A 27,983-nucleotide genomic window follows, 5' to 3' on the forward strand; every position below is an offset into this window, starting at 1 on the left:
TCGGTGTTTTTACTTGTTTGTGCCTGTCTAAGCATAAAGGATGATGTACACAGTTCTTGTCAAGCCATCCTTAGGTCCATTCAAAATGTAGACATGGAAGAAAGGTGAAAAACTGTGCAATTTTTATAAATTGTTGACATCACTTGTTTGAATTTTACATTTCACTTTGTGTACACCTGTACATCATACAATGGTGACGGGCCAGGAAAAGAATGCTCTATTTCTCGATGGATTTATATACAACAAGAAGAAAACGTCGCCGAAGCTCCCAATTTAGCTATTTGCCATTATTAACTAGTTATACTCTTCAGGAATTAGATAAAGAAAAAAAACAGAGTAAACAATCAACTTTTGAGCATCATCCTTGTAACAGACATTTCAGACTTTGTAATCCCTCAGCAGAGATGCTCCGCCTGACTCTTGCTCTCTCTACGGTCACTTGTGGAGGTGGCTCTAAGTGAAAACTTATCATGACAACAGTCAAGTTGTCAGTTGCTCCGCGTCTTATTGCTTCCTCTACCATTTCTTTGCAGCATAATTTGACATCATTGTGCTCTTGAAGTTTTCTCCGGGCGAAAGATACTGAATTTTGGCTGGTAAACACATCCCATATTCCATCACTGCCAATGATCAAAAATTCATCTTCCTTTGTTAATGTAATCGATTTAAGTTCTGGTTCAGCACTCAAGAGGCCACCACTTTCGCCCTTCACCTTCATCCCTTCAAGGTGCCAATCGCCTAATGCACGGGTAACACCTAGTTGACCATTCAGATAACCATCTTCGATATATCCTCCCAGGGACTCAACCCTTGTCCTTTCCTTAACACAGCAGGGCCTGTGGTCCCTTGACATTTCTATAGCTGCTCCATGCCGCGACAAAACTGCCCTGCAATCACCAGCATTTGCCACAAGCAATGACCTGTTCAAGATAATGGCATATTTTCAGGCAAAGGCGGCAATACTTTGATGGTATTTCTATTGGTTCACTTTACAAAACTCACCAAGCTATACAGTCACCAATTACTAGCAAATTACCATCTTTTTTTTTTTCCCTCCCCATTTATTTTCTTCATTTTTGTGCATATAGATCAGCTAAAAGAGAAGGGGAAGGCTTGGGGCTTGGAACTCAAAATACTAAATAAACTAAAAGAAGAACCCCCAGTTAGATTCAGACTTTTTAGTTATTGGGAGAACCCAAGTACTCTCTTTCGGATCCAGGAAAGAGCTCTCAGAGATCTTTTTTCTTTTTGGAAGATACAGGAGCGAAACAATCAACCTAAAGTGATAGCTAATCTTCAATAGAGGAAGGCAGGTACTTACCTCCCAAATATCATTGCAGTAAGTGCAGTTGTGCCAGAAGATAGGGCAGACTCAAGAGAGTATGTCTCTGCTAATGCAGCATCAGTCTCAATGAATGACCTTGTGACCACTTTCTCAAGTTCTAAAGGGAAGTCTGCATCCTCAACAATGACTTTTGGCAAATAGTCGCGAACAAACTGTGCCGCATTCTTTCCTCCATGCCCATCAAATACCTGTTGATTTAGAGTAATTGCGATTTCAAATTGTGGAAATAAGAATGAAAATTAATATTACTGTTGCATGTCCTTATCCTCTTTTTTTAATACTTTATGAATGCAATTATGAGTTCGCTCTAGTTGAATATCGTTTGTCTTGAAAAGTTAGAATTTGAATCAAATATATAATATTTCCTCATTGGCCACTTAATAGTAGACTCAAAGGTTTGAGATGCTTACTATTGTCACCTGCTAGAAATTCAATTTCAACAATCACATATGCCCAATGAAGCAATTCTCAACTATGCTATTGCATACTATTTGATTCTTACAGATGTGGTCAAAAGGCTGTGGCTCTATAATAGCACTACTCAAACAAATCATGCCAGACAACCCTCTGATTTCAAAATTTTAGCAAGAAATTAATGGCAGAGCGATAAGAAATGCCTTGTCTTTGCAAGCTGATGTTATAGACTTGTACCATGTAAATGAATGCTCTTCTGGACTTGCATTTCCAATAAGGCAACAAGCCACATTTTGTGATTTATTCATTCAGTCCACAGAAATACTTTTATTGACAGATCATCCTCAGAGTATGTACTTTACTATGCATTTCATAAATGATTCATAATGAAGCAAGAATAGGGAACAGGGGACCCGAAGTATGCTTTCACAAATGGAACATAAAAATGATTGTATATCATAATTTTAAGTTAAAAGTGAAGTTCATAAGTGTTCTAACTTTTTTAGCAGTTAAAATAAAAATAAGAACAGAGAAATAAAGTTGAAGGCCTGAGAACTTACACCATAAAAAGAAATAGATTCCTCCCTAAGTAAATTGTGACCAAATTTCTTAGCCAAGTCACTGATGCAAACGTGCGTATCCTCCATATAAGGCCGGCCTCCAATGTCAGACCACTCTCCCGACCGAAGGTTAGGGATGAAATTTGATAACAAATTCTGTTTCTTCTCCACAGACACTCTATCTTCACAGATGCTTTCCAGCTGAATGGCCACAAGGATAAGAATTTAAGTGAGATGACCAAAGGACAAAAAATGACTCAAAAATGAAATCCAAATTCCAAACTGATGGAAATTGTATTCTGAAGTCCAAGTCTTGCATATGCACAAGAATCAGAAATGTAAATGTTGATTTTAGTAACAAGCACAAATTTCCCACTTAAGGGTACAGAATCAATAACATATAAACTTAGGATCAGGTTTTGAGAATCAAGCCATGATTCCTACGGAATATGAAGTTTCATGATATATGATAAAGACAAAAAAAAAAAAAAAAAAAAAAAAAAAAAAAGGTAACACCCGAAAATCAAGTTCGAGTTTTAATTGTGATACTATTGCCTTTGTTAATTATACCAAAGTTCCTCCATGCAAATTCTTTGACCACACAATGCAGGGGGAAATTTTCAAAATTTTCCACTCTAGCTCAAAATTTCTAAGCAGCAATAGAGCTCATCTTTGAAAAAATTTAATAGAAGAGGGATGGGGAAAAATAAAGAACTCTACTTTCAGTTCTATATAGAAGGCTGAACTAAATCAATTATTATTGCAAGAGGTCATATGAACAGATAAATACAGAAGAAAAAAGTAAAGGGGAAAACTCTGATCTAAAAGAACTTGTCAACTATTACTGTGATTAAAGCATAACCGAAAAGGCAGTAGAACTGGATAGCAGTGAACGAATTATAATTGAAATAAAGTTAGTTACTACAGAAAGAAAAATCCCACAAAAGGAAAAAAAAAAAAAAAAAAAAAAAAAAAAGAAGAAAGAAAGAGAGAGAAATTACCAAAAAAAAAGCATTATTAGTTGCTGAACAAAGAAATTTCATAAACTGATCGAGACAATATACTCAAATTTGTTAGGATAAAGCGCAAAATTATATTTAAAAATACCCATATGCTCTACAAAACCAGAAAGAATTTCCTAACCGGACAATTAACTAAAGTCAGAACTTCCATAACAACATCACAAGAGGTGAAAAATCAGAAAGCAAAATTGCAAATCATCAATAACTTCAAAAAGAGTTTTTAAAAGAAACAGAAATTACTAAAAAAGTTGGTTAAAAAAAAACACTTGGGACAAAATGGGAATAAGGATATGAATTCTTACAGGAAATGAATTGCCAACAGTCAACCCATCACCAGAACAGATCAAAGGGGAGACTTTATCCCAACTATCCATATGGGCATGCAAAACCTCACAATGCAAAGGCCAAGACTGCTTCTTGCTGTTATTACTGCTGTTATTACTGTCAAGGCTCTCCGTTTCTTGACTAACCGGCTCTGCGTCCTGAACACACATAGTTATAAGTTTTTGACCAAAGAAAGGAGAAAGCTTTAATTCTCTTTTGCAAGTCCTTATTGTTTGTGGGAATCCAAAGTCATAGAAGAAAGAAGAAAGAAGAAATAGAGGAAGAAAGAGAATCAGAGAAAAAGATTCCGCGAATATAATGAGATAGATTTGATGGGGCGCAGCAATGTTTATAGTTAGAAGGGGAGAGAGAAAGAGAGAGAACCGTTAAATTCCAGATTTTTCTAACAAAAAGCGTGGCTGAAAATCAATTGGTCGTGTTTTATTAATGTTCTGTTGATCTGATCTTTTTTTCTCTTTTTACTTCGCCAATGTTGGTGGATAAACTCGATATGCCTTCCTTTGGTCTTTTTTCTCATTTCTTTTTTGTTTTATAAAGAATTCATTTTTCTTAGTTCTTTTCAGGAATCTTAAGTCTTATTATTTTTTTCTACCCCTTTAAGTGTTTTTTTTATGATTTTAACACACCAATTAAGAAATAAATGAAAATTTTTTCAATTTTAACAAAAAAAATTATCCTTTTATCAATACTCGAAACAATTAATATGCATTTAGTGAAGATATTAAAAAATAAGGATAAAGTTTTAAAAAATAATTATTACTTTCTTGATATACAAAACGACAATTGTAGTGGAATAAAAAATAACTTTTAAAAGATATTATAGTGAAATTGAGGGAGTCCTTCCGTGTTACACTTTTTCTCTTGTTATTTAAAAAAATTTTAAAATTTTTTTCTCTTTATTTTCTATCTTTTGAAATCTGTATTGAGTAATTAATTATTTAAATAACGAAAAAAAAAGGCAATTTAATCAATTATTTTACTTTTTTTAAATTGATTTATTAATTTTTATGCAAATTGAAAAAATGACAAATGGAGAGAGTGTGAATGCATTAAATTTTCGTTCCCAAAAAGAAAGGAACTACCAACAACCATTTTGCATTAGTGTTATTAACTTATTAATTAAAGTCTTTGACTCTAATTAAAAAATTAATAAGAGAATTTCTCCTTCATTTCATTTCTAGATATTAATAATTATATTGTTGCATTAAGGAAAGTTCACCAATTTTCTCAAAACAAACGCAAGTTGATTTAATAATATTGGAAATATGGAAAACGTGTGAATATTTTAAAAGTATAATAACTATCATGCATTGAATATACATGGAGTTTGTGTACGTGGTCCAATGGCGTTTATGGATTATTGAAAAGGTACAACCGTTGGTTATTTTTCCTGTTTTTGTACAACAAAAAAATCTAAAACAGAAAAGGTCAATCTTTTATTTCCTTATTCCAGATAATTTCATTGCATGTAATATTATTTAATGAAAAAAATAAGAAATTTTAGAATTATGTCGCTCTAATTTCACGAATTAGGTAAACAAGAAAATTACAATTTAAGATAAAATTAATAAATTTGAATTTTATATTCCTTGCCAAAATGTTCACTTTCATCTATCTCAGTCATATGCTTAATAGAGTATAAAAAGAAGATCAAATTTTAAAGCAATGTTGAAGATTATTAATAAATTGTTTGGTCAAGTAATTTACCAAATTGTTTGATAAATATATATGTTGTTATGCTAATTGGAGCAATGAGTTAGGTTTAATTAATAAAGTAATAATTGCTATAAAAAGATTTGAAAATGAGAGTTTTAGGCAATTGATTGGGTTAGAGGAAATGTATATGAAAATGGAAGATGATGTAAGAAAGTGACTTAAGATTTCTCTTTTGCTTTCTAAAAAAGTTATCTTTTTAGTGAAATATCTTTTTTTTTCATATTTTATGGTCCACTGGGTCTTTCTAATTAGTGCCAAAAGGTCACTGACCTAAAGAAAGAGGTTCTTTTCTTTTCTTTTCTTGCGGTGTCATAATTGTCGTTTTTTGCAATGGAAAAAGCAAGGGGAATCAAAGCTGAAATGTAGAAAAATGTGTTATTTATGTAATTGGTTGTTCACCTACTAATTAAAAAAAAAAAAAACATTGATAAATTAGTATGTAAATATATATCGACTCTTAAAATAAATTTAGCTTTAACATAACTAAAATATGAATTAAAACTATATTTATAATTATGCCTAATTTCACTTATAATTTAGATTATTCAATTAATAATTATAAAAATATTTAAGAATAACTCAAAAGTTGAGAGTTTTAATATACGTATTTATGTGTTAAAAAATATTCAAAAAATAACCTCACGATTACACGCTTTTAATATATATTATATGCTACACTTTACTTTTTACATATATAAGAAAAAGAAATGAAATTTTACCTTTTAAACTTTATTCTTTTTTTTTTTTTTTTTGAGCTAATATATGAATATAGAAGAGAAATCCTAATTCCTTTTACATTGAGACAATAATCTGTAACCCCTAACTTGAAGATAAGTAGCAATTTCTATGGTCAAGATAAAGCCAAAGAAAGAGGCCGTTCATTAATTTACATTAATGGGGTAGGGCATCTTTCGTAGTTTGCTTAATTAGATGACCTTAAGAAAGCTCTTATCCACAATAAAAAAAAAAAAAAGCAGAAAGAACAATGAAAGATCTCTTGGTGGACAGACGTGGCATTACTATTGTATTATATTATCGCACTGAAATTGGGCACAATCCTGGTACTTTCCCACACAAATTCCTTCATCTGTCTGCACCAACAGCCATTAAATAAATCTATATCACCAAATATATTATCATCAACTTCTCCATCAAAAACCTTGACAATGTGCAAAAAGAAACCGAAACGCACATTTTTGACAAAAAGAAACTTTTTATTTTTTTAATTTACATTAGAATTAGACAATTACAATTATTTTGGGAAAAGACCAAACAAATTGCCATGAGTAAAATCCAATACCATATTTCCTACAAAGAAAAAAAAGAGAGAAATTTTCCATTTACTTTTAAGGACCATTCATGAAGGAAACAAATTTCTGACTGTTGGGAGAAATCCATAGTTTTACCATAATAGGCGATCAACTCCAAAATAGTAGATTAACAGCAATAATCATATCCAATATGTTACAAATTGATTTTATCAACCCAGGTAAATAAGGAAGCAAACATGATAGGGGAAAAACTTCCATGACTTGTGACTTCTGTACCAAACTAATGAAATTAAAGATTCCTTATTGAAACAAGGGTATTCGGTATTCTTGACCATAAACGGAATACATTTCAAAGAATCTTCAATTTCCAACACGGTAACACCAAATATTTCATGACGAAAAGCAAAAAATGAAGACCGCTATGATCACCACCACCATCCATGTCCCATGGACTATTGGGTCACTCCCTGTTCAAGCATACCCTACATATATTTTGAATACTATTCCTCCAGGAAAAAAAACACGAACGCTAAATCTAACTATTTATCGAGTTAAAATAAACATGAATTACTGAAAAATTCTAAGAACGAGAAACCTACTTCAAACCCCAGGCACTATTCATGTCCATTACCATCAGGACATATTATCATACCATACAAGAAAATAGAATAAAGCCTCTATTAACCATGTAAGTTCATCCATGATCCAATGATTACCAAACACACTGCATGAAGCAAAAAAAATTTTGCACTAAACCAAAAAAAAATATAAAACTAAAAATACAAGGGTATCTTCAACAATCCATCATTTAAGCAATAATCTGAAAGGGAGACAAAAAAAAGAGCATCTAACAATCCATGCAATGCCTAGATGCTGTTTAAGACTTTCGAAGTCTTCTCTCACATGAACATCCTAAAAAACATTTTGGGTTTCAAAGTTCACATGCCAGTGAAGGCCTTCTTCCCACCACCAGAAGATCCAGCTGGAATAACCTTAAGCACATTGAATCTCACAGTTTTAGACAAAGGCCTGTAAATTTCAACATTTTGAGAATTAGGGCTAGAACTGCAAACCACTGGTCAAATTAAATTATAGAGATAAATTCTGCTTTGAAAATAACCTGCATTGCCCAATGATAACATGATCTCCTTCTTTCACACGGAAGCATGGAGATATGTGTGCTGGAATATTTGAATGTCTCTTCTCATATCTGAAAAAAAAAGAGGCAAAAAAAAAAATTATTCTTCCATATGAATAATATAAGGAACAAAAATCATGCTAAAAATTGAAGTTGATGTATGCCTTTGGTATTTCTTGATAAAGTGAAGGTAATTCCGGCGAACAATAATTGTTCTTATCATCTTGGCACTGTGGCAAGTTCCAGCTAAGATACGACCCCTGACAGACACCGTTCCAGTGAAGGGACATTTCTTATCAATATAAGTTCCTGTATGAAACATTTCCAAGCATTGAATCAGCAAAATCACACACACACACACACACACACACACACACACACACATATATATATATATATATATATAGAGAGAGAGAGAGAGAGAGAGAGATGTATAGATGGCAGTCTTTTCAGAACCGTGGATGAGTGCAAGGGAGAAAATATACATTAAGAAAAAGGCAAAGATGAATTTGGCACAAGTTAAGGGAACCTTGTGCACTATGCATCTGGCCATGGATAAGTAACATAATCCATTCTTAAAGTATTTAATGATTAGCCTATGTCTATGGTTTAGTTAATGTTAACAAAAATGTTCTTACTTCAAGGAGTTCCCAAATGCAATATCTAAATTCCTTCCAGTTGCATATATAATATATAAAAATGAAAAACTCACAGAACCATTCAGCTTTAGAAATTTGAGGTTGGATGCCAGGCTCACTATGACCACTTAACTCTACAATATCATTGCCAAAATCATTTGGCCTTTGACCTTTCGACGTAAAACACTCTTTAGTTCTAAACAGTGCAAACATATTGTTCACAAAATAAAGTAATGCAGCTACCAAAAATCTAAAATTGGTGTCATAAGAAAATTCTGATATATGGATCCGCATTAATTTTTTTAGCCCAGCGTAATTGATCTTCAAATAATTTATAAAAAGACAACACATGTTTAGTAAACCTATATCCCCAATGCGAGGTAGACAATGTAACAGAATTTAAATTGCAAAGTCCAATTGCACCACATTTGATCAATCTACCAGAAAGAAATAAAAGAACTTCCCCAAGTAGCTGCAGCAAAGACTGCACAATCAGGAATCATGCAATGCACATATACTAATGCTGGCCAATCAGGTATAAAAAATTTTGGGGTAAAGAGTAGAATAAAAATGTATCTGAATTAATCATAACTTGTATGAACCTTGCGCAGGTTGCCCCATAGATTCAAGGACCACCTAACAGATAATACCACGAAGACAGAGTCGTGATTCAAGATGAAAATTAAAAGTATGGCTTGAAAGGTATACAATTACCTTATATCTAAATGTACAGTGCACGACAAATTACATAATAGATGACATTATCATTACACTATAGGTATAACTAAATAGATAACAATAAAATTATAGCATAGGCACTATAGATGCATTCAACACTAGAGGCAAATGATATAAAAACTAGGGTTCAACTGCTAAAAATGCAAGCATCCAACATCCACAAGCACTAATACCCAAAAGTGGACAGATAAATGCAAATGGAAGCTAGTAAAGCACCTTCAATGGCTTCTCTAGGAGTCTTAAAACCCAATCCAATGCTTTTCCAGAAGCGGTTACCGCCCTTTCCAGGCCTCTTTCCCTTTCCAGATTTCTTCGAACTACAAAAATTATTTGCTAATACATAATTAAAATAACAAAACAAACAGAATCCACATTATTAAAAAAAAATGTTTCATTTGATCTGAGTTTTACCTCAGAAATACTTTGGGTTGTTTCAGAAACGCTTTCTCAGTCTGTAACAAAAAAAACAAACATAGATGAGAATAAGCCCCAAAAGAAAGCGTTTGAATAAGAAAATGAGGAGAGGGAAAGAAGGATTGGAAGAGAACCTGCTCCGCCATGATTGAGAGCTCTTTCTTGGGTAAGCTTTTGAAGCTGAGACGGCAGAGGGGGCGCGAGAAACAGAGAGAGAGCTTACCACTTGCTGAATGCAAAACCCTTAACCCTAGATTTCTTCATTATGTAATTGATCAAAATGGGCTTCTAATAGACTGGGGAATAGGCCTTGGGTTGGGCTTGTGTTTGGTCCGAAACCGAGCTTGTAATATATTCATTTGGGCTGTTGCCGAAAGAAATTTAGAAGAGACCAAGTTAAGTCTTGTTTTGTTTTTACGTTTTTGAAGGGGAACAAAAAGAAATGATTTTTTTACGGGTATAGACAGGATCGAAGAGGGGAAAAAAAAAATCTATCTTGTTCAATATTATTTATTTATTCAGTCAAAGAAGAAAGTAAGTTAATTCCCGCCATTTCCTCCCTAAAATACATTCTCTTTCTTCACGTGTATTGTATTATCACTTAAGTGTCAAATGTTATAACCTGTTAAGTATAATTAATTATGTCCTCGCCTAATGTGCGGAATATATAATTTTTTAAATCAAATTGAATGATAATTATAATTATATTGCTTATGTATTTTGATTAAAAGATGAAATATGATATTATATGTTTCTTTTAAAATTTTTAAGTAAAAAATTAAAATATTTATTAGCATAATAAGTTATTGTTTCGTTTGAAATTCTCATATATTTAATTAAATGCTCGTCTCAACTACAAGAATGTTTACCAATTTGATAAAAAAAAAAAAGAAAAGGCTAGCCTTATTGCATTGCTCACAATATTTTTTCATTCAACTCATTTGGCTGAAATATGATTAATATGCCTCACCAATACTTATTCTATATTTTAATATTATGGAGTATACTTTAATAGGTTGTGACATCCACATCCATGCTTATATATTTACATGGATAGAGATAGATGTTGGGTTAATTTAAAATACATTTCCTAATATTAAACGTAATGTTGACTCTCAAAAAATAAAATAAAAAAACAAAGAAAAAAAAAAAGTAATGTCGGATTTAATATTGAAAGCTGGAAAACAGCTAGCTCCCAGTGGACTGAATGATTATGTAATGGTTCAAAAGTACCAAATTGTAACCAGTCAATTATTGTGTTGCCATTCACCAAGGAATTTTTCCTTCAGATTTCAAATTTCTCTATTGATGAAATTGTATTTAGAAAAAAAAAAAAAAAAAATTGCCGCCCCTTCAGTTTCATAAGGATATTAAAAGAAAGGTCTGATTTTGGAGCTCGAGAAAAGGTAAAATCCAGAGCAAATCATACCATAAGCCAGACAACACCTTCATGAAACCTCACATCAGTAGCTCCAGATTTCCAGGATCATCCCTAAAGGACCAATACCAAGTCATTGACAATAAGGTGAACTTGTACATAAACCTCAGTAATTACCAATTAGATTGATAGAGTAGAGGTCTTACTGATGAAAAACATAAACTAGACAGGTAGATGATGAATCATTCCATATAAAACGCCCTTCAAAAAGTACCAGGACGTCAACAGGCCTATAAAAGATAGAATCCAGTGCAAAAGTAACAATCAACTGGAGATAATACAAGTTAAGAAAGAAAAACAACTATTTCTTCTGAAGACATTGGCTATGAACTTGAGAAATCTCACACCATGCTGTTTGCAATGGACAAAACGCAACAGATGTTTACCATTAGAACCGCTACATCATTCACAACCCTCCGCACTGATCAATCACAACCTTAACACCACGTCAATACTCTTTCATGTTATATCTCACTCTGTCTGCATTTAAGGGAAAAGTAAAAAATGAATGGTTTTTATATCTTGAGAAAAGGCTTGTAATTTTACTGCCTGCAACTAAAACAAATAACATTCCCTAAATGACAAAACCATCAGCATGAAAAATATTTACCATCTATCAAAAGAAAACAGAAAAAAAGACCCCCTTAATACCATATGCTGAGAACTAAACAAGCCAGGCATGAAAATTACAATGTGTCCCCAATAATTAGCAGTGTGCACATATTTCTAGATAAATTCTGGTCTAGTAACACTAGCAAGATGTTTTGCCTAAGATGTCATTACCATACACCCAGAATCACCGAAAGCAAATATCTTAAAATCCACCAAACAGAATCTTACTGGGGTAGAATCTAAAGTATAATGGAATTCATCAAGCATAATTCTGTGTCTTCACTAATAAGTTCTTAGGACATATGCGGAAAAATCATCCAAACTCTAATACATTGAGCGAAGAAAACAAAGGTGAGGTTGAAAAGGAGAAATGAGATTAACTTAGTTACCTTTTGGCGTTTTGCATTTGGGGGGCTGTGTTCAGTATCATTACGGCGACGAGATGCCCCACCTTCAGAGCTTTCAGCCTGCAAAACCATCACTTTTTTATCCTTGTGTTTATGAATAATTAGGTAGGCATAATAAAGCCTGAGCAACACATCTATAACTTCATGCGTGAGGTCTTATCATTACTTTATAGTCAGAGATGTCCAGAATTTGTAACGAGATGAGGTGTAAAAAGCAAGGAAAGGGCTTGTGCTGCAGTAAATTACCTGGGTGGATGAATCTTGAGCTCCCTGATTGCCAGAGGCACCTAAATCTCCCTGGGGAATAACATTTGGCTCTGCACCACCACGTTGAGATATGAATGGCATAATTTCATGAAGCAAATGAGACAAGAATATTCCTTCATCAGTAGCTCCTGATTGTGCTTCAACAGGAACAGTAGACGCCCCTGTATTCTCAGGGTTAGAACCATTAGCTGTTCCCTGCAAACCTCCATCCTCCACATGGATTTCCCCAACTGGAAGGAGGTTCCTCAGGAGCTGCAAAATGCTGTTCTGTCTCTCAGATTCAGAAGCGTTTTGTGTCCCACCAGCTGACAAAATATTGATATTTATACTACGAGTACTAGATGGCTCTTGTTGTCCTAAGTTGGAAGTTGGAAATGATCCCGGAAAGAAAGGAAAGGACAAGTGTTGGTCAGCCAATGGAGGAAAGTTGAATTAAACTCAATATGGTCCTATGGCATGCTTCAAAGTGTAAAACAAAGATATTCTATTCTGTTAATTTAAGCTATTAATCCTATGAAAGAACTAAGCAGCTGTAATACAAAACTTGGATAATTAATTAAGTAGCAGCCATAAGCAAAATCACCAACTCAGAACAAACAATAAAAAAAATAATAATGACATAGTTTAAATGTAAGATGACCAATAATAATCCATGTAAGCTGCCTGAGATTTCCACAAGAACAAATATCTATCAATTTCTACATGAAGTATGGGCTGAGAAATTATTGTAAATGCTGTATTAGTTATATTACCATCTCTTGTCTGATGTTCAGCATTTGGTTGTTGCACTGCAGGTTCAGAAGTTGACTGCTGCTCAGTTTGAACACCAGCAGGCTGATGCTCACCAGAAGCTTGAGATCCTCGTGCACCACCCACATGTCCAGAAGCTACATGTTGGAATCTTCCAAGAACAGGATAATATAACCCTATAGAATTGCTAGGAGAATCAGAAGGAAGGCGACTGAATGGACCAGGAACAGCTGCAACTCTAATTGGCACGACCCGCACTCCAGACTCTCCACCAAAAGATGAACCTTCTGCGACCCTTGATGCTGTTTGACTACCTAGATTTTCACTAGCGGAACCAGTTTCCAGGTTCCTCTGCACTGAGGGCTGCTGATTATCACTTCGATCCTCGCGATTATGATTGGGTGATGCTGTTGAAGAACCTTTGATGAAAACAATATTGGTTAATAAGTGGGTACATAATTTACATCAATGGATCCAAATTGTTGATTACAAAAGGTACATATTTGCACAGTACCTCTTCGAATTTGTATATCAATACGCCTTGGAAGAAATCCAGTACCAATGCCATTAACCAAACCAGATCCGGGCTGCACAGATCCCACAGGAATGGCACCAAAGCTTGCTCCCGGTTGAAATGGAAGAGGCTGTATTTAAAGGTGTCATCAGAATATATATATATATACTGAGAAGCATAAATAATTTAAAATAAATCTAGGAGATGTTAAGATAATAACCTGAACCATAAGAGGATTAGGACCAGATGGATTTATGAAAACAGCAGGACCAGCATTAACCACAGCTTCAGACTGTATAATGATGATCATGGCAACAAAAACAACTCAGGAGATGTCACCAAAAAACAGATAAGATGCCAAAGATGGAAAATTTAAGAAAACCCTACCGGTGCTTGACCTAGTCGAAGGGTCATTGTTGTACGTCCAAGTTCAAGTAGAAATGCACCTAAATTGTGAAGTTGAACTCCTGTCCTCCATGCACTAGACTGAGCGCTCAACCTTGCTGCAGAATCAGTAACATTTTCTTGACTCTCTAGTTGTCTTGCAAGATTCTGCAAGTATACAGAATAGAAAGGGGAAGTGGAGGTAGACAATGCAATTTAAGTTTGAGAAGGAATAAATGAAAAAAATGTCATCATACTTTCAACACCAAGATCATAAAGAGCAGAAAAATAAAAAGATTAAATTTATGATGAGCATGAAAACTATAATAAATAATCAGATTCCTATAACCTTCAGCAACTTAGTTTCAAGTGTAAAGATAATATACAATAGGCTACCTAAAATAAGGGAAAGTAAAATAAAGATAATGACAACATCTAAAGTAGGTAGACTGGCACTAAAGAACACACTTGTATGCATTCTGCAACTTGTTCATTGATAAATTGTCTGCTAGACAGCATCACTTCTGCCAAGGATGCAGGAGTTGGAAGCCTTTCTTGTGCAGTTGCTGATCTGGATGCAGAATTAGAGTCTCTTTGCTCAGTTCTCTGAATGGCTTCCGCTTCAGCACTGTTTTCACCATCTGTGCCTGCCATTATAATGCATCACAACCATATCAATGGATCAAGAATCAGGCATTAGAGAAGCAACTAAACATCAAATTATAGAATTCAACACTGGAGATAAAACTGACCAATGGCATTAAATTCACGCCTCATAAGACTCAGATATTGGGACATAGTTGCCAAAGAATCAGGAATAACCTACAATGACCGAGAATATTGCATAATATTTGAAACTTGAACAATAAATACATGCCATAAGAACCATTCCATAAACAAAAGAAACAAAATTGGGGGCAAAGGAAGGCGGAGGGATCCCAAACTTACAGGAGGATGCAGAGAACCCAACGAAACTGCTGTTGGAAGGCCAAAAGCACTTTGTAATCTATCAGACTGCACCCTGCTGCCAGCTTGTTCAGGTTGTGTCTGGGTTGTATCTGGTGTACCACTAGCAGCTGGTAATCTGTGTTGCCCACGCTCCTTCCAGATAATGCCAATGGAAAGAATCAGTATAAACATGTAAACTTGAGTTTATGAATGTACAAAGCCATTAAAAGAAAATTTTTAATTTTGCAAGGATAACACCTAAGAAGCATGCCACCAGCCTATGTTGCATGGAAACAGAAACGGAAACGGAAACGTAGAAGCATGGAACAGGACACAGGGAAACAGTATTTTTAAAAATATAAGAAATGGAAACGTGGGGAAAACGCATAAATATGAAAAATATAGGGTTATATTTATAAATATAAAAATATAAATTATTATAAACCATTAAATATATTCAACAATAAGTTAAGTCCAATCATCATTTAATCATATCCAAAAAAATTACAAGTTCCATACTCATAAAAAATACATGTTTTATGAATTTGTATTTATTTATGCATTTATTTTAATAAGTGAAATGAGTTTTTGAAAGTTTCCAGTTTAAGGAAACGTATTTAGAGAGAAGAAACGTGTTTCCAAATTACTCAATACAGAAACAGCCCTGAAAGGTTTCCGAGGAGTTTCCAAGTGCTTCCGTGCAGGAAACGTTTCCGAAACACAGAAACGGCAGCCAAAGGAAGTTTCCGTGCAACATAGCCACCAGCTCTTTGTCATATCTAAGGAAGCCTCAACTTTGGGCATCTCAACAAGTTATAATTGTAAATTCTTAGGATGTGTTAGACATTTTAATGCATACTGTTTGTAATATATTCATTTGCCCAGGTATGTATGCAAAGAGAGAAAAGGGAAGACAGATAGAGGATGCGAGTTAGGGAGGCAAATTTTCACTCTATCATACTATAAAATGTAATGTAATTTATTGTCCTGAGCTTCCAGAGTTCAAATTCAGACTTACCCTTCCAGCATCAATGCCTTCACCGCCACTTCCAATATTTGGAAATCCAAATGAACCAAGAACAGCAGAAACAATCTGTTTCAAAATGATGAGAAAGAATTATATACAAATTATAAAAACTGTACAGATGCAATATATATATATATATATATATATATTCTCCATTTGACAGCTAGTCATAGCCTCACCCTACTGATTTCTGGAGGAACTCCATCCCCTTGATCTGGCATACTGAAAGTTTCAATTACAACACTGGGACTCCCATGACCACGGCTTGTACTTGAAGCGGGTTCATTGGCTGCAGCATTGAAATCAAGTGGTTAATCTTTACTGCTATTAATGTGAATGCGCACATCACGGTGACTGACACATTTTACACACCAAGTTAAAGATCAAAGCCACAACAGTAAATTGTGAAAAGCCAGAATGACATCAGCGAAATGCTATAACGGCATTGACATCAAGCATCATCATTACTTGCCATTTGATGGTAATAGTTGAAGAAAAGAAATACAAAACAAATCAAACCTGGATGATTGGACAAGCCATCAGAAGATGGCAGAACAGGTTGCCTGACTACCAGATGCAAGGTATGCCCGTCTTCAACATCTAAACCATGTTAAGCAACAAGATTAAATGAACTGCTGAGTAAGGCACGACTGTGAGGAGGATAGTTCTTTTATGTCAACTACTAAATGGAATTTTCAGTAATTCTAGAATTTACCTCTTCTCATGTTGAATTAATACAGTTTTTTTTGTCACCATTTAGGCCTACGGATGGACTGGTGTAAAAAAGTAAATGGGTTCAACTAACAGGTGAGAAGGACAGAGATCCACATGACAAATTCCAACTAGTTTGAGACTACAACTATCATGTGTGTGTGTGTGTGCGCGCGCACAGAATTAACAAGCGTTTTAGTTAGGTCTGGTTTTTCTAATTACATGCACATGAAAACAGAGAAAGAGAGAACGCAATATTGGATTTTCCTATCATGTGACTTAAGTCTGCGTACTACTACTCCTTAAGCAAACCATATCTATCTTGGGCCCAAATTGAATATCTTTCCTTGAATTCTGCTAGAAGACTCATTAATAAATGACGATGATCATGATAAAAGTTAAACTCGCATGCCACAATAAATGATATACAGAATATTGTTTTGTTAGAGAAAAGAAAAAATTGCCAGCCTTATAGAAAGATAAAGGATACGATAGGCAGAAAGTAGTTGATCATCCTTTAAAACTTTTCCGCGGCATATTAAACGTTGTTGTTCTGACACCACGCCTGTGACAGAAGCGATCTGTTCTTTCAATGCAGGAACAGGCATCTGCAGGATACTCAAAAACAAAGGAAAGGATATGATGAAATTCAAAGCCTCCACAAAAAGGGTTCACATACAAGGCCTTCCTTATAAATTCTCACGTGCAAAACAAGTATTAAAGCTCTTACCATTATGGCAAGATCATAAATGGTGTCTCATGTTTAAGAAAGATCAAGAAACATGGGATAATCTATTTGCTGAGCTGCTTATAATATATGTTCTTCAATATTTTCTGTTGAGATATTAAATGAAGTCTTAGGTAATTGAGTTATGCCCCACTCATTTTTGAAATCAAGCTTGAAGAAAAAGTTGTTTAGATGAAGCACACAGATGGTAGAGATCGGGAAGTTTTTCCTCTTGCATGATGAATATTAGGGTTTTCAAAATACCAGGTTTTGTCTTACCATCCATCATGAGATCAGGTGGTTCTCTTGGATTCTTTTTTGGCTTGTGATATAGGGACTTCCACAGGAGTATCAAAGAAATATTCATAGTAATTAGAGGGTATTACATATTTATTATTTTTTTTTTTTCATTTTATGCATGGATTAGTTCAGAAGGATGCCCCACCCTCCAAGTTGTGAACTCCTTTGTTTCTTCATTAATAGAATTTCTTTTCTTATGAAAAGGGGGGAAATTACAGTTTCTTGTACACCAAAGATTCCTCAACCATTCTCAAAAGAATAGCTGCTGAAGAGACCATACTTATGATTGTAGTGGTTGTAGGAATTTTCGAATTCCTCCCTTGGTTAACTTTCTTTCTGAGGTTCATATTCTATACCCTTGTCTCCAAAAATCTAGCTGTGAGAAGTATTTTGTGTTCATGAAATAGCATAAATTATTGGAAAAGCCACAATATAGTGGGGAGCCAAAGCATTTACCTGTTTGTCCACTCTTAAAGTGTAGGTTTGAGAATCCAAAGTTTTTATTTTTATTTCAATTGTTGTCTCTGAACCTTCAGCCTCATCGGCCATAGGAATTTTCTGAGTACCATCATTTCCCATTCTCCTTAAAGCAACAAATGCCTGCATATAAAGAATGTAATATAGGAAGTTAGCTTTCTTTCTTCTTTTTTTTTTTTCCTCAGGTGGGAACATGCTAGGGTGAAGAGAAAAATAACATGTTTAGCAATTCCATTTGACATGATGAATGATACGGCTTACAAAAATGTTGTCTACAAAAAAGATACATAAAAAATAGAAAGCCTTCAGCATACTGGTACAGAAACAAGAAAGTGACTGAAACTAAGAAAACTTACAAAGTAAGCCACATTCATTCAAAAATTAAAACTCAGTAAGAAGTCACTTATGCATGGCCTTTATTATACAGATCCCCCATGAGTTCATTCTTAGGATGTATCTTAACAGGCTTTAAATATGTATAGGGACATTTGTCCAAGGGTTTAATTTGTCAAATTGTTATAAACAACATTAAGGCTTGTACTTTTTCATAAAATCATGACTGCATAAAAACCAATAAAAAAGGGTGATCCGATTTACTTTATGACAGCCATCATGTATTGTTTTTGAGGTATTATTTATATAGATATATAACAGAACATCAGTTAGCAGAAAATTTGCCAAAGAGGAGGGAAAAATTTTGGTCATTATCATGACGTCGTCAGATAAGGTTATAAATCAAACGCAAAAAATTTCTGTACAGTGAAACCCAGCATGGTTTCAAACATTGGCCGACTCATACACATCAGATTTTGAGCTCAGGATGAAGGCCAATAAAACTAGATATGCATTGGAATATGTAATTTCACCTGCATGGTACTCTTCACCAGTCAATAGCCAATATACTCTTATACATAGCCTTTCACAGCCATTGCGGCCGATATGGCCATTACAAATATTAGAAGGCCTCTTGAGAGTTCTTTGCATGGAAAATAGCTTCCTTTAGGCATAAGCAAATCATATTTCCTCTAGACAGTATACTCTATCACTTCCCTCCCTCATAGACTAAGATTCATCTCCACCTTCAATTTTAACAAGATTCTCATTTACTCACTAACTCTCAAGTTTGAGAGTACAACTAAAAGCATTTCGTAGAATAAGGTAAAAAAAAAAAAATTCGGTGGTAGCTGCCACATATCTAATTTATCTCGTGTACTTTATTCCAGAATTTAGTTATCCCAGGTCTTGGAAGTATTAATATGTAAGACACATAGTTATCTATAAGTGTCATGCTCCACCCTTTCTCTACAGCAACACATATGAGGTCAAGTTCCCACATAGACTCAGGTTTAGCTTAGCAGTAAGTTCATATCCAACTTGGATAAAGACCTAAGCATGAATCCCTCCCTTCCCCAGTATCAAAAAAAAAAGCCACCATGACACTTGCTTTCTTTAGTCTTATAAATTCTGGTTGCTATACAAAGTTCAAACATGATGAACACCAAAATCACAATCTTTGTGTTCATCCTCATTAGGAGCAGCAAAAAACCTCCAGCATGTACAACCATTTCACATCACATACAAAAACACTGCACACAGCAACATTTATTTCAACTTCTAATTCTGCAGAATTTGTAAGTCATAATTGTGGACAGAAACACATTTATGTGGACTTAGGGCCTACTGTCCAATTCCAAGCCACTTATAAGAGAAAACTACACCGTAATTTTGATATTTTATGCCTTTGTATTTGAAAGCCCTAATTCTCCATAGAAAAACAAAATGAAATTCAAAGCTAATAGTAAACTTAACTGAACAATTAAACCTAAAAGATTGAGATGCCAAAAAACAAAACAATAATTTTCATAACTATCTAAAGACTAAAGTTAACAACTTTAACCGAAGTTAAGGTTCAATAAGCATAATTCACCAGTACAAACAATAGAAACAGAAGACCCCAACATTTCTTAACCTTTAATCATTCTGCAAGAATCTAATCGTCAATCCCTCAAATGGCCCGGGAGACAACCATGTATTTCTAGCTGATATCATTTTAGGTCTCCCAAAATCACAATTGTACCAGACTAGCTAAAGAATTTAAGCTCACCTCACCAATCATCAGAAACAAAGAAAGCAAAACCAAATATCCAAGCTGAAAACCTAATTTAGAGAATGAAACCATTAAAGAGAATTCCAAAAAAAAAAAAAAAAAGCAAATAGTCGGAATTACCTGTGATTAGAAAAACAAATTCGCTTCAAGGAGATTTCGGAGACAGAGGAGGGAGAGAGTTATGCCGATAATGGTATGGATAGCGAAGAGATACGGAAATTTACTGTGCACCCTCTCTCCCTCTCCGTATTTGGCAGCTGAGAGCTGACACCTGATGATAAATGGCACTTACGTAGGACGAGGAGGGAAATGTTAATATGCTTCTCGACACCGTTTTCATCTACAAGGTGATTTTTGGATTTATAATTTAAGATTAAAAAATAATTATCTTTTATTAAGGGAAATAATTAATACTCGTTTATTGTAGCTAATTCATGTTTTAATAAATTAGTTTAGAATTCGGGATTGTCTTAATTATATTCCAACTGGTGGCTTACATGTAATGTGCACAGTTATAACTTATGATTTTTTTTTTTTATTCCTCCAAAAAAAAAATTATGATTTTTTATTAAATTGTTGAATGTTCTTAAATACAATATTATTAGTAATTTCTTATTATTGTAATTTTTCTACAATTTTGTTTTGATTTATTGCTCTGTTAGTCTACTATTTGTGCTTGTCGTTTTTTCACATGAAAAAAGTATATTTAAAACAAATATTAGGTGAATTCTTAGTATAAAACTTTAATTTTAAGAAGTTTCTTCCAATTATATTTATTTTAAAGTTACATTTAAATTTTTTTATAATATTTCAATCATAATTAAATTCAACTAATCAAAATTATATTATAAATGTTTTGGCAGTATTCAAAACTATATTAAAACATTTTTATGTATTGTTCAAATCATGATTAAGTTTTATTGCATTTAAAGCTATTTAGTGAATTGTAATTTATAAGTTATATTTAAAATAAATATAAAATGCATTATGAAACTCTCATTATAAAAAACATCTTCCAGCTATATTTAAAATGTTTTTATATATCATAAATTATATTACCATTTATCATGTTTATAAAGAGACTTATTAGGAAAAATATTTATTTAAATTAATTTCAAAAGATTTGAATTAAAATGAGATATTTTATTAATTATTAATTATTAATGATTTCAAAATGATAAATATATTAATGATATATTGATTATTATTATTAATTTTATCGTAATTGATACATTTTAATTATTTTATAATTTTAGTTTATTTTCAATAATATTTATGATACTATTAACTCATGAATTAGTAAAAGCAACTGAAATGTTTTACTATTTATCAAAAACTAAAGTTGAAACATTTTCAAAGTATCAACATTATTTTTAATTCATTAATTACTAAAAATTATTAATGATATTAATTTCAATCCATCAATATCTATAAATGGTAATAAAAAATAAATTCTCTCAAATAAAATGAATTTTGACTAAACAAATAAATATTTTAGAATTTCGTCACGTCAGCAAAAATGGTTTAAATTTTATATATTTATTACATAGATAGATATAAATATTATAAGAAAAATAATTATATATATTAAATTTGATAATACAATAGGAGAAAACACATCACATTAAATAATTACATTTTATTTAAAATTTTTGTACTATTTAGTATAATTTATTTACTGGTTCATAATCCATAGATCTACACATTTAATGGATTCGATTAGATTAAAAAGTTATATATTCGTACACCCGTCGCGAGTACTTTAAATTAATAAGCTCGATTCAATTTTACATATGTGCAACCTAATGATTAAATCAAAATTTCAAATATTTTATATAGTTTGTAATTTAATATTTCAATTGCAGGATTTTTTTAATAAATTTAAACTTAAGAAATTGTTTTTTTTAGAAACAAAAATTGAAATTGTTAATCCTCAATGAATCACTGAGTAAAAAGATTGCTATTGATTGCATAAATTTAAATGGCATGTGATAAAACTTCTGTTTGTATAATGAATAAATAATAAATGACGGAGCTATATATAATATAAAAAAATAATTTATTTAAAATAATTTATAAGTAACAGAAATAAATAAAATGCTATAGCAGATGACGAAGTCTTTTATCTTCTTTTTTTTTTTTTTGAGAGAATATTACACATAAATTAACATTTATAAATAATATAAGTATTTGGATTTATATTTCTTAAATAACAAAATATAAAAACACAATTGTAATATCAAAGTTCAATATTTTATTTTAAATAATTGTTTATTTAAACAAAATATAAAGAAATTTAAAAAATCATTTCATGAATTATTTTGCCCCGTTAACATTCGAGGGGAAGTTAAATTAAACTATTTTCTTTATTCTTAGGTTGGGCCTGCAATTATATCATATGATGATAATGAAGCCCATATCTATTAAATTGGCAGTCTAATGGGCTAAATGGTTAAGTTGGGCTTTTCTGGTGGCCCAATAATACAAATTAAAAAATAATAATATTTTGAAAAATATTTATTATTATTCTCTTTTGATTGCAATATAACATTAGCAAATTAAATAATCATACAAATATTTCCAATTTCAATAGGAGATTGATTCGAGAAATCCAAATCATAATACAAGACAAATTTATTATGACAGAGGGAGATAGCTCAAAACTGAAATTATTAGAAAATAATTATTTTTGGACAAATAAACCTCAGTTTATCTGTCGAACACTAAAATTAGCTGTACAGTATATACAATTTGTTTGACAGATGAAAGCCCTTTAAGGAATGGCAGGATCTTGTTATTAAAGAGATTACAGCTCAGGTTAAGATGGAATTAATATTTTCTAACACACTTAAAACCGATAATTCACTCTATTACATTCATTATTCATTACAAGAGTTACAACATTAATTATGAAATATTGAGAATGCATAAACTCAATAGTATCTGACAGGACACAATATTATGAAACTCCAAACTTGGACAAGAAAGAAATATTGTCGACAAAAAAATAGTAGCAATTGGTGGTAGTCAATTCTATATAGTAGAACCATACTCGACGCCAATATGGATTTATATACAAAATTGCAACTATTCCCAAAAATACTATGATGTAAGATACCACAAAACTCACATAGAAAACACCCATGTCGATGAAGCCATTTTCTTCTTTTTCATCCGTTGAAGTTGTTGGCATCAGTGGCGGAGATGTGGTTGTATCGCAAGGCTTTGGAAGAGGTAATCCACAGAGGAAAGAATTTCCCTCGTAACTGCCTTGTTCAAATGTTGCAAATTGTGCAACCCTCTCAGGTGTCTTGCCAGATAAATTGTTATGTGCTACACTAAAAACTGCTAATGAATATAATTGAGTAAGCTGAGAGGGGATTTTTCCTTCCAAATTATTGTAAGAAAGATTTAAACTCTCGATTTGCCTCGAATTTGAAAATGTTTGTGGAATTGGTCCAGTCAAAATGTTATGAGACAAATTCAGCACTTGGATTTCACTAAGATTTCCAATTTCAGGTGGAATCTCTCCTGAAAATCTGTTACAAGAGAAATCAATCCCTGAAAGATATAGGAGGGTTTTCCGTTGGTAAGAATAAGTTGCATTTTTATTTGTAAATTCTAAAGGTTGCATAGGTGGTGGGTCAGGAGATTGAGTTTCAAGTTCTCTAGACCAATCACTACTCAATATCAGACATGGGAGAATATGACCAGAAAGATTATTATGAGAAAAATCAACCAAGCTTAGTTCTAACCCACATAATTGAATTGGAAGTTCACCAATAAAATTATTATGACTTAACAAAATATAGCTCAACCTAGAAATGTTGACAATCCATGTTGGAATTTTTCCTATCAACTTATTAGGGCTTAAGTCTAACACCATCAAACTGGAACAATCACTAAAAACATTTCTGAAAGATCCTTGCAGCTTATTTTTTGACAAATGAATTTCTCTTAGGTAAGAATTAGGGCAAAAATTGGATGATAAGCTTCCAGAGATACTATTTAGTGAAAGATCTAAAATTTCAAGAGAAGACATATTTCCTATCCATTTTGGGATATTTCCAAAGAGATGGTTATCACTGACATCAAATATTATCAACCCAGTACAGTTAGACAAACTGTTTGGTACACTTGTGCTCAATTGATTACCATCCAAAAGTAATTTTTCCAAATATTCCAAGTTAGCACTCCCAGGAAATATTTGTCCTTGCAAAGAATTATCTGAAAGTATAAGTTCATTTAATGAGATACAAACCATAGTCAACTGCTCTGGTATACTCCCTGATAAATTATTGTTGGATAAGTCTAATTTTGTCAATAAGCTCATATTTCCAAATGAAGAGGGAATGTTTCCACTCAAACCATTTCTTCTCATGTTTAAATCTCTCAGCTTTGGAAAATATATTCCCATTTTTTTTGGAAGGTACCCATACAAGCAATTATCAGAGACATCCAGTATTGATAAATTCAAAAGAGAATGAGTAGGTAATTGAAAAGACCCAGAAAGAGAATTATTGGCTAAATGAAGTTCCTCTAGTTTTGTATTATTCTCTAACAACCACTTTGGAAATTTCCCTTGAATTCTATTGTGTGAGAGATCGACTACTCGTAGGTTATACTGATGATAGAGGAACTTGGGAAGCTTTCCACTACCATATAAATGATAGCCAGATAATTTGAGAATGTCTAATTGAAACTTTGGAGTCAAATTATGATCATCCATTGTCACATATATTTTATTTTCTTGACAATCCAAATAATTGAGCTTTGAATGGTTGAAAAATGGAGAGAGCGAGATTGGGATTTGAAAGAGATTTCCAAAGAGGTTTAGGTATTTAAGGGATGTTAAACTCCGAAGAGGAGATAAAGCAACATCTCCTATAAAATTATTATAAGAGAGATCAAATAGTTTAAGGGATGTCAAATTTGCTAGACACCATGGCAAGCTACCATTGAAATTATTTCCTCCAAAATCTAGTTGCTGCAGATACTTTAATTCACAAAGACCTGAAAGTTATAAATTTATAATAAAAATAAAAGATTTTATTAGCTAAAATCTCCAACTTTCTGAAAGAGATGATGCAACATAGAGAGGGGATTTTCTTAAATATACCTCTGTCGGCAGGTATGGATCCAGTGAGTCTACAATTTAGCAAAGATAGAGTTTTAAGATTCCTCATCATTCCAATGCTTTGTAGATGAAACCCACTCTCGAAAATAGAAAAACTTAAGTCCAAATGCTCCAAATTTTTGAAATGAAGCAAGTCTATCAAAATACCAAAAAAGAAATAATTGAAATGCACAGAAGAGTAATTGCCAACAAGCTAATTTACAGTATAAATTAACTTAATTACCTTGACCAAATATAGTTGCATTGAAAATTTTGCAAAAGCTTAGAGATAGGGGAATTTCCCCAAGGATTCTACAAGATGGCTTCTTCCATCTATGGTGATAAAATCTAGAAAGAGACTTAAGTTGCTTAGACTTCTTTTATCTGCAAGTGAGAATAGAATCTATTTATGTCAATAATTACCAAAACACATATTAATCAAGATTGAAAGTGCACCTGGTAAGTCCACAAATTTTGTAATGTTGTTATTTTCACTCAAGTCCAGCTCCTCTAAGCTTTTTAAGGTTCGTAGTTCTAATTAGTAAAAAAAAAAAAAAAAAAAAAAAAAAGACTAATTAGATCATTTAATTATACACAATTTTCTATTCAAATTGTTTAAACTGAATCATAAAGAGAGGGAAAATAAACTTATTTAACCTTTGAAATTGAATGGTCCTTCGAATTGATTGCTTCCTATGTCCAGACTTTTGAGAGATGAGAGCCCTTTGAGGAATGATAGAATACTGTTATTAAAGAGATTTCCACCTAAGCTAAGGTGCTCCAGATTCCTCAACTTCAGCAATTCTTCATCACCTACATATATACAATATTTTTTGAACTTATTTAATTAAGCAATCAAAACAATTGCACACCAAGATGTAATGTAGTGGTAAGTGCATTTGAATTCTCTATAATAATTGCATGACCTGACAATAAATTCAAGTTCGAATCCCCTTTTCCAATACTCAAAAAAAGCAATCAACATAATTAATGAGTGCAATGAAAAATCAATTCGTATCATGCAAATATTTAAAGCCTTCAATTTGGTTGCCTCCCATATTCAACTCCTGTAAATTCTTCAAATTATTCAATTTTGCACATATACATATGATTTTTCCTTTGTTTAATAGTTGATACACAAAAATAGAATGAGTTAGCTATAAACACATATATGATGACTTAGCTAAAAATTTCAAATTGATTTTTCCAAAGAAAAAAAAATTTAAAAAGAGTGAAGTGAAAGCTGACCTTGAATATCAATAATTCCTTTGAGATTGTTGCTATACAAATTTAAAAATTTTAAAGATGAAAGACCACCTAGACATTTTAGACTGATGCTGTTGAACATATTATAAGAGCATCTCCAATGTTAACGTGAATTGTGGCCGATGTGTCATATGAAATAGAATGTGTGAATAATGATGTGGTTGAATGTCTACTTATAGATAATGAATTTTAAAAAACTCTACCCAATACATTAGTTTTGAATTTTCTTTCATTCTCTTTTTTCTCTATTTTCTGGGCTCACAATTTGATATGCAACCAATCATCAAAGAACAATAAATGTTAACATTGTCTAAGAGACCTCTAGAAATAGAAGGTGTACCAGACAATGTCTATTAATTTTTTTTGACATATCAGCTCGACATCCTAAATAGATATTAGCATTGAAGAGAATTTTTCAAAAAGTTTTTCATTTTTCTGATGTGGCAATTAAATAAGAGCAATCCACGTTTGTATTGCAGATTCTCTAACTTAACTCAAGAATCTACAGATTGTTAAGTGTTGGTTGCTTTTCAAAACCTGAACAAAGAATTATAATTATGAGTAATATAATATAATAATCGTTATCTTCATTTAAAGCCGGCCTCGTTTATACTCGAGGGGTGAAATGAGATAGTAGAAATCCCTTCTCCCTTAACTAGATGTCTCGAGTTCGAACCCTGGATATAGAGTCCCTTTAAACACTTGGAGGGAGTGCTATGCCCCTTTTGTAGCCCGCGTGAACTCGAATGAGTCGAATCAGAAGATTTCAGATATCGGATGGCTAAAACTAGAAAAGCTAGCATCGTTTATTGATTTGCAAATGATTATAATTAATTGTATAATAAAATAAATAGATAGATACCTTTATTCTTGATCCATCCAGCTATGTTGTTGGAACCTAAATCGAGAACTTTCAATTTATGAAAGGGAAGAAATAAAGAAGCATTTAGATACCACTCTTCTGAATTAGAATCTTGTAAGCCGTCAAGATGGAGTTCATCAACTTCCCCAGTATTATGATTGCACTCAACACTTTCCCAATTACAGCAATTCTCAACACTTCCCCAAGCCGCCATGGGGCTATTATCAGAATGTCTGAAGGAAGACTTGAGTTGCAAGAGAGCAATTTTCTCATGCTTCAAACAACCATTACAACTACTACTTTGTAATAATAAACTCGTAATCATCAGCAACATCCAACTCTTTCCAATCAACACCATTTTCATATTTGTGTAATGAATCGGATGTTCTTGATGCTTTTGTCTTTTATAGCGACATGGCAAATTAATTTAATGGACCAATGTTAGAAAATATATAATATAGAAGTATGA

General features: G+C 32.7%; 4 protein-coding genes across 6 annotated transcripts; all 4 read right to left on the reverse strand.

Annotated features, from left to right (window-relative positions):
• Positions 1-105: 105 nt before the first annotated feature.
• LOC105641223 (putative protein phosphatase 2C 27) lies at positions 106-4,102 on the reverse strand. Its single transcript, XM_089724912.1, has 4 exons — positions 3,644-4,102; positions 2,320-2,520; positions 1,322-1,533; positions 106-920 (listed from the first exon to the last, which is right to left on the reverse strand). The coding sequence occupies exons 1-4, from the start codon at positions 3,833-3,835 to the stop codon at positions 359-361; spliced, it is 1,167 nt and encodes a 388-aa protein (XP_089581038.1). The 5' UTR covers positions 3,836-4,102; the 3' UTR covers positions 106-358.
• A 3,220-nt stretch (positions 4,103-7,322) lies between these two features.
• Positions 7,323-9,877, reverse strand: LOC105641224 (small ribosomal subunit protein uS17). The gene is made up of 6 exons (XM_012225724.4): positions 9,736-9,877; positions 9,599-9,639; positions 9,404-9,504; positions 7,976-8,120; positions 7,794-7,883; positions 7,323-7,702 (listed from the first exon to the last, which is right to left on the reverse strand). The coding sequence occupies exons 1-6, from the start codon at positions 9,745-9,747 to the stop codon at positions 7,612-7,614; spliced, it is 480 nt and encodes a 159-aa protein (XP_012081114.1). The 5' UTR covers positions 9,748-9,877; the 3' UTR covers positions 7,323-7,611.
• A 1,255-nt stretch (positions 9,878-11,132) lies between these two features.
• On the reverse strand, positions 11,133-20,532 carry LOC105641225 (ubiquitin-like domain-containing protein CIP73). Of its 3 annotated transcripts, XR_002285265.3 has the most exons (18): positions 20,391-20,528; positions 20,268-20,320; positions 18,143-18,286; positions 17,150-17,267; positions 16,468-16,548; positions 16,128-16,237; positions 15,940-16,014; positions 14,922-15,074; positions 14,726-14,795; positions 14,442-14,620; positions 13,977-14,141; positions 13,810-13,881; positions 13,590-13,719; positions 13,078-13,494; positions 12,305-12,681; positions 12,041-12,118; positions 11,426-11,519; positions 11,133-11,269 (listed from the first exon to the last, which is right to left on the reverse strand). XR_002285265.3 is itself a non-coding variant. In XM_020682160.3 (17 exons), the coding sequence occupies exons 2-17, from the start codon at positions 20,277-20,279 to the stop codon at positions 11,511-11,513; spliced, it is 2,190 nt and encodes a 729-aa protein (XP_020537819.1). In that variant the 5' UTR covers positions 20,280-20,320; positions 20,391-20,528; the 3' UTR covers positions 11,273-11,510. The 3 variants fall into 3 exon arrangements, 2 of the variants coding, with proteins under 2 accessions (XP_020537819.1, XP_037495185.1); XM_020682160.3 differs by lacking the exon at positions 11,133-11,269 and having other exon boundaries at positions 11,273-11,519; XM_037639257.2 differs by lacking the exons at positions 11,133-11,269; positions 20,268-20,320 and having other exon boundaries at positions 11,273-11,519; positions 20,391-20,532.
• A 2,690-nt stretch (positions 20,533-23,222) lies between these two features.
• Positions 23,223-27,922, reverse strand: LOC119370666 (uncharacterized). Its single transcript, XM_089724946.1, has 6 exons — positions 27,515-27,922; positions 26,044-26,199; positions 25,843-25,920; positions 25,684-25,770; positions 25,390-25,542; positions 23,223-25,283 (listed from the first exon to the last, which is right to left on the reverse strand). Exons 1-6 carry the CDS (start codon positions 27,876-27,878, stop codon positions 23,230-23,232), a joined length of 2,892 nt encoding a protein of 963 aa, XP_089581072.1. The 5' UTR covers positions 27,879-27,922; the 3' UTR covers positions 23,223-23,229.
• Positions 27,923-27,983: the final 61 nt, after the last annotated feature.

Source organism: Jatropha curcas, chromosome 8, assembly GCF_041381405.1.
Source record: "Jatropha curcas cultivar XTBG-Jc1 chromosome 8, XTBG_Jcur_1.0, whole genome shotgun sequence".
NCBI lineage: Eukaryota > Viridiplantae > Streptophyta > Magnoliopsida > Malpighiales > Euphorbiaceae > Jatropha > Jatropha curcas.

What these genes read in the sequence shown, in the direction of transcription:
- LOC119370666 (XM_089724946.1), bottom strand. Translation starts at nt 27,878, where the DNA reads ATGAAAATGGTGTTGATTGGAAAGAGTTGGATGTTGCTGATGATTACG. An exon ending in TGGATGGATCAAGAATAAAG is followed by an intron (nt 26,200 to 27,514) that starts GTATCTATCTAT and finishes GTATATATGTAG; the next exon opens with GTGATGAAGAATTGCTGAAG. An exon ending in TGTAGAATCCTTGGGGAAAT is followed by an intron (nt 25,543 to 25,683) that starts TCCCCTATCTCT and finishes GTATTTTGATAG; the next exon opens with ACTTGCTTCATTTCAAAAAT.
- LOC105641224 (XM_012225724.4), bottom strand. An exon ending in CAACCCAAAGTATTTCTGAG is followed by an intron (nt 9,505 to 9,598) that starts GTAAAACTCAGA and finishes TAATTTTTGTAG; the next exon opens with TTCGAAGAAATCTGGAAAGG. An exon ending in TCCTAGAGAAGCCATTGAAG is followed by an intron (nt 8,121 to 9,403) that starts GTGCTTTACTAG and finishes TGTTTCATACAG; the next exon opens with GAACTTATATTGATAAGAAA.
- LOC105641225 (XM_020682160.3), bottom strand. An exon ending in CTTTAAGAGTGGACAAACAG is followed by an intron (nt 17,268 to 18,142) that starts GTAAATGCTTTG and finishes AGTATCCTGCAG; the next exon opens with ATGCCTGTTCCTGCATTGAA. An exon ending in TTCGACTAGGTCAAGCACCG is followed by an intron (nt 13,882 to 13,976) that starts GTAGGGTTTTCT and finishes ATCATTATACAG; the next exon opens with TCTGAAGCTGTGGTTAATGC.
- LOC105641223 (XM_089724912.1), bottom strand. Translation starts at nt 3,835, where the DNA reads ATGTGTGTTCAGGACGCAGAGCCGGTTAGTCAAGAAACGGAGAGCCTT. An exon ending in AATCTATTTCTTTTTATGGT is followed by an intron (nt 1,534 to 2,319) that starts GTAAGTTCTCAG and finishes CTAAATCAACAG; the next exon opens with GTATTTGATGGGCATGGAGG. An exon ending in ACTGCAATGATATTTGGGAG is followed by an intron (nt 921 to 1,321) that starts GTAAGTACCTGC and finishes TATCTTGAACAG; the next exon opens with GTCATTGCTTGTGGCAAATG.